We start from the raw sequence: 13,670 nt of genomic DNA, 5'->3' as shown, positions 1-13,670 counted from the left end.
CAAAAAGAAGTAATTTCTTGATTTTATTTTAATTGTGGCATTTTGAGGATGCACATTTCCTGAACAAATTCAAAGACTTCACGAGTGACGTTTTGACGTCATCTGTGTTGCGCCGACTGCTATTCTGTATGATTCGTTGATCAAATATAAAAATGGTATTTATAGAGATATTTTATTGAAATAACCGTGAATCATCTTAATTTTGAGGTATACCAATTTTTAACTTTATAATATTAGTGAAACAGCAAATATTGAAAATGTTCAGATTTTTCTGGGACAACCCTCGTATATGGATATGCCACCTCTTTCCAGTGGAAGGCTGCTTTATACCTGAGAATTATTCTCAAGAGCAGTGAGGAATCTTTTCATGATAACACCTACTGTGATATTAGATCTTGGTTCATACCAAGGTCTTGGTTTATGGGGTCATTTGAAGGAACGGTCTCAATGTACCCCAGTGGATTCAAACCCAGGACATAAGGATTAGTTCCTTACTCTGCAACTCTTTAGCGGGTGCTATAACCACTCTGACATGCAGGTTTCGTAATAAAAATAATGTTAAACATCTCTGAGTTCAGTCACCTAATTATGAATAAAAAAGTAAATTCACAAAAATCAAACTACATATTATTTTTCTTTAATTTTATATGGTTCTTAATGTAGATTTAATTGATGACCTCGCCTAAGTAACTCATTAACTGACCAACGTTTCACTGGGTTAAATTCCAACACAGATATTTTTAGTGAATTTGAGTATATATCCCATTTGTTTTCAACTAGACTTTTGAAATTTGATTTACATTTTACAAGCACATCGTCACTGGCCTTTTCCAATCCAGAACAGAATATTTCATAATGTAACACCATCCATAAAATAATTATGGCTTCATTAGTGAGACTTCTGTGCTCTGGAAGATCCAAATTGAATAAGAAAATAGAATTGCTACACAGCAAAACATCTCTTTCTGCATCATATAGCACTATTTCAAACTTTTCTGGAGATATCACAATGTTTGGTACCATATGATTTAAACAGTTTGGATGTTTTTGATTTTCAGTCAAGGAAAACACTATTGTCTGAGCGAAGGCTTCTTCTAGTTTGTAATCTGGTGATTTTTGTTTGAGATCTTCTGTTGTCCGTCTCTGAGAATCATCATCAAGCCTATCTGAAAAACAGAAAAGGATAAATATGTCAAATTGGTTTTATTTCACTGAAAGAAAATTCATTTTTTTCAAAATTTCAATTAACTATTTTTTTTACTTCTCTTCTTGAAAATGATATTAAGGTGGAATGTCACACCAACTTTTTATTTGATAGATCTTTGAGTCATCCTTTTTAAACAATGGTTTCAGCATTGAAAGGCCAATATACGCTCTTAATCATATTACCCGGTATATTAATTTGTTTGTATTTTTCAAAGACAATGAAAAAATTATTTACATCCAAATAAGCTGTTTTCGAGCTTAAAGTTTGCTGTAAATGAATGCATCATATGAATATCTTATAATTAAAAATATGTAAAGAAAGGCTCGTTAGACTTTTTAATTTTTTTTTTTATAAAAAATTATTTATGAAAATAAAAGATATTTGTGTGAATATTACTTGTGAATATTTTTTAAAACCTATGGTTAAAAACACCATAAAACAAGTCACAAACGAGGAGAACATGTTTGTCAATCATATTTTAAAAAGAAATTGAAACAAAATTGAGAAATTTTAGAGAAATTAATTTTTTTAATATTTGGACCTAACCCGATCAAAATTAACACAAAATGAATAAAATACTAATTTATTTTCTTTTCATGTATTTACAATGAATAAATCTATTTTTTGTCAAGTTCATTAATGTTTTAACCCTTATTACACCCAATCAGACTAGTGTTCTTGGGGAAAGTTATTAATTTCCAATAATTGTACAATTATAATTGGGATTGGTTTAATTTTGATCGGGATTGGCCAAAATTAAAAAAAATAATTGCTGAAACCATTGTTTAAAAAGGTTGACTCAGAGATCAATAAAATAACAAGAGGCCCATGGGCCACATCGCTCACCTGAGAAGCGTTGACCATTCTGTTCTTTACCAGATTTCCCCCTTGTTATACATAATGCATCCCCACCCTACCCCACTGATCATAATTTAGACATTTTGAAATCTACACTACACCATGATCCTTCCATGGGCACATATGTTTCAGCTTTTTTGGCCCAGTGGTTCCTGAGAAGAAGATTTTCAAAGATTTTTCCTATATATTTCTATGTAAAACTTTGATTCCCTATAATGGCCCCGCCCTTCCCCTGGGGGTCATGATTCCTACAATTTAGAATTTACACTACCCCAGAATGCTTCCACATAAGCTTCACTTTTTCTGGCCCAGTGGTTCTTGAGAAGAAGATTTTCAAAGATTTTTCCTATATATTTCTATCTAAAACTTTGATTCCCCATTGTGGCCCCGCCCTTCCCCCGGGGGTCATGATTTGAACAATTTAGAATCTACACTATACCAGGATGCTTCCACATAAGTTTCAGCTTTTCTGGCCCAGTGGTTCTTGAGAAGAAGATTTTCAAAGATTTTTCTTATATACTTCTATGTAAAACTTTGATTCCCCATTGTGGCCCCGCCCTTCCCCCGGGGGTCATGATTTGAACAATTTAGAATCTACATTATACCAGGATGCTTCCACATAAGTTTCAGCTTTTCAGGCCCAGTGGTTCTTGAGAAGAAGATTTTCAAAGATTTTTCCTATATATTTCTATGTAAAACTTTGATTCCCCATTGTGGCCCCGCCCTTCCCCCGGGGGTCATGATTTGAACAATTTAGAATCTACATTATACCAGGATGCTTCCACATAAGTTTCAGCTTTTCTGGCCCAGTGGTTCTTGAGAAGAAGATTTTCAAAGATTTTTCCTATATATTTCTATATAAAACTTTGATTCCCCATTGTGGCCCCGCCCTTCCCCCGGGGGTCATGATTTGAACAATTTAGAAGCTACACTACCCCAAGATGCTTCCACATAAGATTCAGCTTTACTGGCCCAGTGTTTCTTGAGAAGAAGATTTTTTAATGACCCAACCCTATTTTTGCCTTTTCTTGATTATCTCCCCTTGCGACGGGATATGTCCCTTCATTTTAACAATTTAAATTTCCCTTCACCCAAGGATGCTTTGTACCAAGTTTGGTCAAAATTGGCCCAGTGGTTCTTGAGAAGAAGTCGAAAATGTGAAAAGTTTACAGACGGACAGACAGACAGACAGACAGACGGACAGACGGACAGACGGATGGACAGACAGACGGACGGACGACGGACAATATGTGATCAGAAAAGCTCACTTGAGCCTTCGGCTCAGGTGAGCTAAAAAGTTGGTGTGGCATTCCTCCATAAGTATACCACCAAATTTTATTGGTTAAAATGATATGAACACATAATGTATTAACAACAAACAAAAAAAAATGAAAAAAAAAAAATATTGCATTCAAGAAAAATTAGCTTATTTTGGCAAAAGTTATCTATTAGTCAGGCAAAGTTTTATATGAACAAACAAGAGGCCCCTGGGCCTTATAGGTCACCTGAGCATTATTCAACAACTTTCCAGTGACTGAATTTGATCCATGTTTTAAGCCAGATGCTATAGCATTTACAATCTGGTCATCATAACTATACACTTAGCAGTTCCTTAGTTTGGTTACTTTATACCCATAGGCAGGGTAGGGGAACAAAAAATGCATTTCAACTAATCAGTAATATTCAGCAATAATCAGTAGTGCCGCTACCACACATGAACCCTTGACTCTTAGGCCTAGATCCACACATTGCACTATTTTTGGAAAGGCATACTTGCTTTTCAAAAATATTTGATTAATACCAAGGCGCACATTTCAAACAATTCATTCATTTTCAGTACATAAGTACAGCCCCCCCCCCCACTATGGTACAACTGACCCTGGGGCCTTGAAATTTACAATTCTTGAAGATTAGGGATTGCTCATAACTATATAGGTAATTCATCTGCTTAAAACCTAGGAGCAAAGATGAAAATATTCAAAGATTTAATGTTTTTTCACTATACATGTATAATCAATACAGCCCCGCCCTAACACCAGAATCCCTGACCCTGGGGCCATAAAATTCACAATTTTGGCAGAGGCACTCTATATTTCCTCTATATAATCAATAGAGCCCCGCCCTGACACCAGAACCCCTGACCCTGGGGCCATAAAATTCACAATTTTGGCAGAGGCACTCTTGTTCATCATAACTATGTACTTAGTTAGTTTATTTCATACCCAGGAGTAAAGAAGAAGATTTTCAAAGAATTCATGTATTTCCTCTATATAATCAATAGAGCCCCGCCCTGACACCAGAACCCCTGACCCTGGGGCCATAAAATTCACGATTTTGGTAGTGGCACTCTTGCTCATCATAACTATGTACTTAGTTAGTTTATATAAAACCTAGGAGCAGAGAAGAAGATTTTCAAAGAATTCATGTATTTTCACTATATAATCAATACACCCCCACCCTAAAACCAGAACCCCTGACCCTTGGGCCATAAAATTCACAATTTTGGTAGAGGCACTCTTGCTCATCATAACTATGTACTTAGTTAAATTATATAAAATCTAGGAGCAGAGAAGAAGATTTTCAAAGAATTCATTTATTTTCACTACATAATCAATAGAGCCCCGCCCTAACACCAGAACCCCTGACCCTGGGGCCATAAAATTCACAATTTTGGTAGAGGCACTCTTGCTCATCATAACTATATACTTAGTTAGTTTATTTAATACCCAGGAGTAAAGAAGAAGATTTTCAAAGAATTCATGTATTTCCTCTATATAATCAATAGAGCCCCGCCCTGACACCAGAACCCCTGACCCTGGGGCCATAAAATTCACAATTTTGGTAGAGGCACTCTTGCTCATCATAACTATGTACTTAGTTAGTTTATTTAATACCCAGGAGCAGAGAAGAAGATTTTCAAAGAAATAATGCATTTTCACTATATACTTATTTAGCCCCGCCCTAGTACAAGAACCCCTGACCCCAGGGCCATGAATTTTACAATTTTGGTAAAGGACTCAATGCTGATTACAATCATGCAAACAGTTTGACTGCTTGATGTCCAGGAGTAAAGAAGAAGATTTTTGAAGATTGCATTAATTTTAGTGGTTTTGGCCCCACCCCCCAGGCCCCAGGGGGGCAGGGATCATGAAATTCACAATTTTTGTTCCCCTTCACCCATAGATGCTTTGTGCCAAATTTGGTTGAAATTGGTTCAGTGGTTGCAGAGAAGAAGCTGAAAATGTTCAAAAGTTTACGACCGATTGACGACGAACGACGTACGACGAATGACGTACGACGGACGACGACGGACAAAAACAGATAGCAATAGGTCACCTGAGTGACTCAGGTGACCTAAAAATTATGATGGTGTGCATCCCTACATGCATCAGCATCTACCCAATTTTGTTCAGAATTGAGATTAAACCTGCTGAAAAAAAACATTAAACCTGGTAATTCAACCAGGAATATAGATCATTCATAACAGTGACTACTGAAAAGTTGAAAACATATTTATACAAATTATAGGCATATATGAAGGGTTATCAAAAAAGATTCGTGGACTAGCGCTATAAAATTAAAACCGCTTTTGATACATAAATGGATTTCAAAATATCTAGTTAGCATCATCTAGTCTATCTATAGAATAAACCACGAATCATAAAATTTATTTTTTTATAAATGAGTAATGTTTCTGTAAGCAATGGTATGTCCAGGGTGCAACCTCGAACACATGGTTTTTCCGACCTAAATGTAGTTGAGAAAAACACTTTTGATATGAATACTTGACATCCATAAATCCAGTTAACTCAGGTATGTCTTGTGAAAGAATTGTTCCTTTGAATATGGAATTTTCAGCTCATTTTGGAAGTTCTATGAAATTTATCGTAAATTTTACATAGAGTCAAAACAAGTAAGAACCTTGAAAATGACGTCAAATATGGGAAGTGGTTTCCTTTTCCAACATTCTATAAAGTATTGCCCCTGAAAAAACTAAACAGACCTAAGAAAAGTTTCAACTGGCTAAGGAAAAATAAAATGAATCCAGAGTACTGCATACAGGGTTATTTTCGCCACGTCTTATTTTCACCCTTTCACTCTTGCAAACAATTTTGCCCAGTTTTAAATTCGCCCAGTCCTAGTTTTGTTTAAGAAATTATACTGTATTTTTGAATTTGCCCCATATTAAATTCGCCTAAATGAGGGTAGGGCGAAAGAGGAGAAAATAAAACAGGGGCAAAAATTTCCCTGTATACAGTACTTGTTGTTAGATGCCGAAAGAGATTCAGAGAGAAAATTGATACACATTTAATGTCAATTTATACTCAAGGTGTGAAAAATAAATCATGTCAAAAAAGGAATCCCATTGATCATGTTTTGTATGTATTGATTAAACTCCCAAAAAGCAAATTATGTTGCCAAAATCAAGCGAGGATCTCTCCAAATGTATAAATCCATTTGCAATATTATATGCATTGAAAGCCACTGTTCCTGACATTGTAAAGTAATATAAACAAGAAAGGTTTAAGTCCTTACTCAGCTCCAGGGAATCTTAATCTCAAAATATGTGTATGAGGTGGAAGAAGTGGAAATAGAAAAACAAAGACGTTGGCGGATGTCACGAAACTAAACGGCGACCTTGCCAGGTGACCATATAATGTTGTTTTTATCTTATAATAATTTGGCAATTAATGAACGTATCAAGCTAAAATTTTCAACATTTCTTCATTTCTTGTTGTTTTATGTTCCCTATAAATTTTGAAAGCACAGACTACATAGTACTTATTTTATAGTCTCAGGCCACGAACTTTTTGATAACCCCTTGTAGTTACCTAATAATAGGACTTCTTAAAAAATTATTGTGATCAATCAGTCATTTTGAAAATGTAGGCCAGTTTCTGCAGGTTCTGAAGCAAGTAAGGTAAATGCATGCTTAGATGCATTGTGTGTGCAAATTTGGACAAAATGTAGCATATTAATTGGGGTAATGAACTTCTCCCGAAATCTTTAAATTGGAAATTCATCCTAGAAGTTAAGGTTTGAGGTTTCTGTGATGTGAAGCATTTGATAGGCATATATTATGTTTATACTTGGAGGCATCGACAGTACAAGTTTATAAACCTCATATGGTTCCTATCAACTGAGGAATGCACTTGCTTTAAAAACATGAAACTGGTCATTCAAGAATCATTCATCCAGTCAACAACTACTCAAAGTAAGATTGGAAATTTGCATCAATCTTGCAAAATAAGTCACCAGGGTGATAAATTTAATCTCACCTTCATGGTGAGGTGAATTAAAAAATTTATGACTTAGCAGACTTTATATTCAAACAGAACAGAATGTCACCTGAGTTCCCTTTACCTTGCTGCAGCAATGCTGCTTTTCAGCAGGATTTTACCTACTTCTATGTACAAAAAAAAAAAATCACATATTTTAAGCCATCATTAAAAATATTTTTGTTGGATGTACTCCGGCCCATATTTTTCAAGGTGGGAAGGTAGGTAAATAAATATTTTTTTTTTTACAATATTGGACAAAATGATAACTGTCAAAAAATCACAGGCTTAGAAATGTATTTATGTTTTCATAACAGAACAGATAGTATACAGATTAATTATTTATCGATATAAAAATTTCAATCAACAAGATGTGTTTGTGAAACACTATGCGCCCGGTGGCAACAAAGTCCAATAAACTATTTTTAGCACATAAGTCACAGTCAAGGTCACAAGGTCATTGACTTTGGTGTCATTTAAAAGAACTTAATTTGTGAAGTAAGCATACCAACTATAAAATCTCTATCTCTCATGGTTCAAAAGTTATGGTGAAAGTTCTAAAAAGCTACTTTTAGCATATAGGTCACAGTCACGGTAACAAGGTCATTGACCTTGGTGTCATTTGAAAGAGCTTCATTAATGGAGTTTGCATACCAAATATGAAGTCTCTATCTTTCATGGTTCAAAAGTTATGGCGAAGGTTAAAGTTGACAATAGACAGACAGACAGACAAACAGAAGACAGATAAACAGACAAATAGACAGGACAAAAACAATATATGCCTCGGATCTATCGATCCGGGCGCATAAAAAGCATCTTAGAGAAATTATGCTATGAAAACTAAAAAAAAAATAAATTCAAAGTGCTGAAAAAAATCAGTAGGTAAGGTTCATTTTGACAGTTCGGTCGAAGTACATGATACTACATCAAACTAATCATATGTCATTGTTGGCTTTAGCTCCATCTATTTCCAAGTGTTTATACATGTAACTCATCTAGAATCAACTTCTAAAGCAGGATATAGATATATGCAGTGATGAACAAAGCCTTGTACTTAGTGATTCCAACATACACCCCCTCCCATTCCATGGCTTTATAGCAGAGTGCTACTTGTATTGAGTATTCTGAACATGCTGAATAAGGGGTGAAATGATACATCTCCATCAAAGGACACTACTTATCATACAATTTTGTATTGGTACCACTATTTTGGATACATTTTGATTAGAGGAAACAAATTAAGTGTTGTTTTATGTATTCTTTTACTTAATTTGCAAATAGACAAGCAGAAATTGATTAGAATGATTTGAATTTTATTTCAAACTATCAGTTAAAAAAAAATTAAGATATATATTTAATATTTAATAATCATAGTGAGTAACATTATACATTTATTGCATGATAGTGAGGGAAATATGAAGACTTATTCAGCCAAGGAAAATCATATTTCTCAAGGGCTTCGCCTGAGGGGAATATGATATTTCTTGGCTGAATAAGTCTTCATGTTTCCAGAACATTCATGCAATGAATTGTTTATTATACCGAAACAATCAAAACCTTTGAAATAAACATAATCTTTCAAATTTGGCACCGCTCTCAAATTCACTTTCATTCTAACAAAACGTTACTAAAACTCTTTGGTCAACATATTATCATCAGTTTTATGACGTAAACCAGGTTAAGGTGACGTCTACTATACTCTCAGGAGTTTTCTTTAAACGAACGATAATTTTTGCGGGAAAATGCACTAAATATCCGAAGAGGTGGAATATGATGAAAAGCATGCCGACGGCCGGGAAATATGAAGTTTTACGGCCCAATCACGTGATGACTTAGAACCAATAAGATAACTCGTTGTTTAGAATATTTATAATGAGGTATAATAATATCTTTTACCTATGCTAAATGTGTCTGAATTATGAAACCGAATGAAAAATGAATCGAAAAAAAAGTGGAGATTTTGCACCGAATATCAAACCCAGAAAAAATACTGCGGTGAATCGATACCACCATGAACCATTTCACTCCTAATGCTGAAAAGCCTTACCATCCACTTCATCTCGTTTTCTTTTCTTTGGACTGTTTTCTTTACTCTCCACCACAGTATAAGCGATAGCTGACATTCCCTGATGTGATGAGAAGATAATGTCAACAAAGCCATGCCACACTAACTCATGCCCTGAAATACAAAAGAATATCAATAACTGAAGTGCATTCTGAGCAAATTATTGCAATAGATAGTTTTCAACTGACCTAAATTTAGCAAAAGTTACTTCCCGTTGGTCGCCATACTGGAGGTCGACTCGGTGAGTTTTCCTTTTTGTCTTACCAAGTTTAAGAAAATATAGCAGACTGAAATATTTGGTGGAAAATCTTTAATAAATAATTTTTTTTAAATAAAGAAGGCTTCCAAAAATTTATTTACTTCAGCAAAATAATGATTCCTAATTCAAAATCACAAATATAAAAATTTAAAATTGGTTGAACAATGAAGGAATATGAGCATTTGGACCTCCAGTGAGTCCAGTATGGCTGCCAACGGGAGGTAACTTTTGCTAAATTTAAGTCAATTGAAATCTATCTAATTACAATTGAGAAATTTCAAAATGAATCACATGACTTTTCACATGATCAATGTTATCAATGTTCAATAATAATCAATGTTCTGTGCTGTTCTGGACTGACTCACAAAAATTTACTCGTTTTCATCTCACCTATTCCCGTTGGAGAAAACATAGGTTCCTTTTGACACCCACACCTGCAGTTGTTTCCCTTGAACATGTTATTGAGTACACAGGACTCCCTGGGGGCCAGTCTTCGTAGGAGGTGCTCCGCGAGGCAGAGGGTTATATCTGTCTCTAAGACTCGGGGTTTACACTCCCCTCCCATGTCAAAGACTTTTCTCAAGGAGGCTTCACTCTGTTCTAAAGAATAGAAAGTGTTGTTAAAAAAAAATTACTAAACCTTACATGTATAAGGACTTCTGGTAATCATGGTAATACACCAAAGTTCTGTTTCTGAAGCAAGAAATTGTGACCTTTACGTCACAGGGTGAACTATAACTAATTAATTAATATTACTAATTATCATTACCTTTTTCTGTTATTACATAAATTATATAAAATAGAATCGAACCCAGCAGCTGTATACATTTGTGTTCATTCATTATTACAACTACAATACTAAAATAGGTTGTGACACTTATTACCATATTACAAAATTCATACTGCATTACAAAAACCTATGATTATTATTTTAACTAATTTTAAATGCCTTCATGATTTCTCATCTGAAACTTTTTGCTGAAAGGCTATCTAAAAATAGATTTGGAAATCACCTACCTTTTGATTTATAAAACCTTTCAAGACACAAAAGAGCATCTTTTGTAGGGCCTTGTAGTCTCTCAATTTTTTCACAACTGTTATTTTCTATTTCTCGGAGGAAAGAAATGCCCTTCTCGAATATTTCTGTAAACGGGACAAAACATGGTGTTTTGTTCTCGTCTGTCAAGACTTCGAACCCACAACTAGCGTCAGAAAAGGTGACACTTTCTGTCCCATTGCAAGAAAGAAGTTTGATAACAGCAAAACGTGCATTGTTATCCTCAAAGAGCCTGAGACTTTTTCTAAGTGCACCTTTGTCCATCTTCGATCTGCGAAAACTATTTTCGCTCGAGCCCGGTATAAAAGGTCGGTATAAAGTGAAGAACGAACCCGACTATAATTCAATCAAAGGCCAGAAAGTACTGAACCTAGTAATCAGAGTGGAAAACTTAAAAGGAGGGTGATACAAGTTTGGCTTTCAAGAAAGCCTTAATGTCACCTCTTTGGCTTCATTAATGTCACAGAATAAACAGTGGATTGTAACTTTTTTCTCAGCTATTACAGATTTTTCTATTCCACTAGGGAAGGGGAGTGGCAATTTACCTGAACAATTTTAGATTAGGAAAAAAGATATATGATCAAACTCCAAAATCCTATGTTGTGGATAAGAAGGAAATATTTTAACAAATTTATTTTGGGAGAACATGACTATACTCCAACAAATAGATATAGAATGACTTATGAACCAAAAAGATTAAGTTTTACCATCAATCCATATCAGTTAATGTGATTACTTATATGAATGTTTAAAATTTGATGTTGTTTTTCTGTGAATTCTTAAATCCACGCATCGGCCGCAGAGGATCTTTACACACGCGCTGACCTAGTTAGAAGATTCTATCGAGTTCTGATCATCATTTACGTACTAGACAAGAAGACTAGAAGACTATACATGAGAACATACAGTGCGCATGCATATTTTGAAGAAACCCCACCACTTAGGCGATGTGTGTGTCTGACTATGATTTTTTTGCAGCTTGTTTTCTTTCTCAATAGGCAGGTCGCTGTTTACATCTCGATCTATATTTACAAAATCGCATCATTATCTAACTAACCAGTCGGTAATCCTTGGGTGACCTCGCACTTTTTGTATGGAGCGTAGTGTGTCAGCCGAGGATTGCCGATTGATAAATGGCAGCTTACACTGGGACCTCACATCCAGAAATCAAACTTAATGTGTCGTGAGAGATGACAATATAAGGATAAAAAAAGAGGGCCACAGAAAGAAAGAGAGAAAAGAAATTCAAGCGAATGTACATGAATCGAAAGGGACAAGAAATGTGAAACTGGAAAAACAATTTTTTTTACGATATGTGTGGTATGGAATTTTAAACGTGGCAATCTTCGAATTTTTCCATTTGTAATGGATAATTCTTTATTTGCATTTATAGTTTTCTATCTGAATTGTAAAGTTTACCATTTGTATTATACAAAATTTATTTGTAACAGTTATTCTACAATTTTCTATTTGTATTGAATTTCTCATTTGTATTGTATAATATTTATTTGAATTCTATAATATTAAATTTGAATTATAATTTTTAAAAATTTGTTATCTATATATTAATTCGTTTGTGTTGTAAGAAAAAAACTTTTGAATTGTATAATTTTTCATTTGTATTCTATAATTTTCCATTTGCATAGTATAATTTCTTATTTGTATTGTAAAATTTCCTATTTGAATAATTGTAAAATTTCCTATTTGAATAGTTGTAAAATTTCCTATTTGAATAATTGTAAAATTTTCTATTTATAATCGATATAATTTGTCATTTGTATTGTAACCGAGGATTGTTTATTTTTTTTCGTTACAATTTTTTTTAATGCTATAGTGTGGGGTTTTATCAGAACTCTTTCCTACTGACGACTTTTTGAACTATAATGTCAGACGGTCGAACAATATTGCAAAAAGAAATTAAAGAATTTGAAGGGCGGGGGAAGGTTGGATGGACGAGGGGAGGAAAATTTACACATTGAAAAACAATGGCAAGACATGGATATATTCTTTAAAACAATGAAAGTACATTATATGGTCTAAAAAATATAAAGTGTGATATAAGGCCGTAATATGAGGAAGTTGAGAGAAGAGCACTTTTTCCGGCATGTTTTTGGAGTATCCTTTTGGCTTCAAATTATAGTAAAGACTTTTACAAATTAAGGCCGTTCACCCCTCCTCCTCCAACTGGATCCCCAAATCTTTGTTGATCATGTACACCTGTCCTCTCGGTGTTTCCGATATCATACACGGTATCATTGCATAGAATATTAGAACAGAGTATTTTCCTACGTAATCCCCATCCCCTCTTGGTTCCAGTCACTGTTTTTGCTCAATTTACTATTTTGGCTTACGTGCTTCCTCTCAGACCCCCCTCTCCGCTTTTCCACTGCCACTTGTAGGACGTTGCTTTGGGCCTTTATTTTGACATTTATTTGATAAGCATAATAAATTCATAAATATTTTAAATAATCTTTATCCAAGTCTTCTTCCTTATAGATGATTTTGGACATTGCCTTTTTGTACAGTGAATATATTGTGTTATCGAAATATTCACACAGACAATTCCATCATCATTGGAAATACAACAAATTACATAGAATTACGTGAAATTTAAAATTATCAAGTCCATCCATTATATCTTGTTTCAAAATTTTACACAGTTTTTGATTGATAACTTGACCAAAGATAGATGTTTGAAGCAAGTTGTTTTGTGCTTAAATATGATGGACAATATTCACTGCATTTTATCAAACACTGTCGTGCACGTTTTTGTCTGATTTATTACTTAGATATTATAACAAATACAACATTGTCATCAAACTATTAAAAAGTTTATTTCCTCTTAGCATATGTGCGTATGTGTTCGTTGGAGGACTGTCGTCGATGGCCTACATGTATGTTCCCCCAGGAAACGACAGGCCGTAAGTAAATAAGTATAATTATGT

General features: G+C 34.4%; 1 protein-coding gene across 1 annotated transcript; it reads right to left on the bottom strand.

The window, feature by feature from the left end:
• Nucleotides 1-565: 565 nt before the first annotated feature.
• LOC134276479 (uncharacterized) lies at nt 566-11,030 on the bottom strand. Its single transcript, XM_062758731.1, has 4 exons — nt 10,686-11,030; nt 10,059-10,268; nt 9,392-9,523; nt 566-1,166 (listed from the first exon to the last, which is right to left on the bottom strand). The coding sequence occupies exons 1-4, from the start codon at nt 10,987-10,989 to the stop codon at nt 655-657; spliced, it is 1,158 nt and encodes a 385-aa protein (XP_062614715.1). The 5' UTR covers nt 10,990-11,030; the 3' UTR covers nt 566-654.
• Between the last annotated feature and the right edge of the window lie 2,640 nt (nt 11,031-13,670).

This window comes from Saccostrea cucullata, unplaced genomic scaffold (assembly GCF_032062105.1).
Source record: "Saccostrea cucullata isolate Sc308-1 unplaced genomic scaffold, CSIRO_AGI_Scuc_v1 ctg13582, whole genome shotgun sequence".
Classification (NCBI taxonomy): Eukaryota; Metazoa; Mollusca; class Bivalvia; order Ostreida; family Ostreidae; genus Saccostrea; species Saccostrea cuccullata.
Note: the sequence above shows the minus strand (reverse complement) of the source record. Positions and strands in the feature narration are given on the sequence as shown.

Coding starts and splice junctions, on each gene's coding strand:
- LOC134276479 (XM_062758731.1), bottom strand. CDS start 10,989: ATGGACAAAGGTGCACTTAGAAAAAGTCTCAGGCTCTTTGAGGATAAC. Junction 10,269..10,685: donor AAGGTTTTATAAATCAAAAG/GTAGGTGATTTC, acceptor TCTATTCTTTAG/AACAGAGTGAAGCCTCCTTG. Junction 9,524..10,058: donor GTTTTCTCCAACGGGAATAG/GTGAGATGAAAA, acceptor TTTGTATTTCAG/GGCATGAGTTAGTGTGGCAT.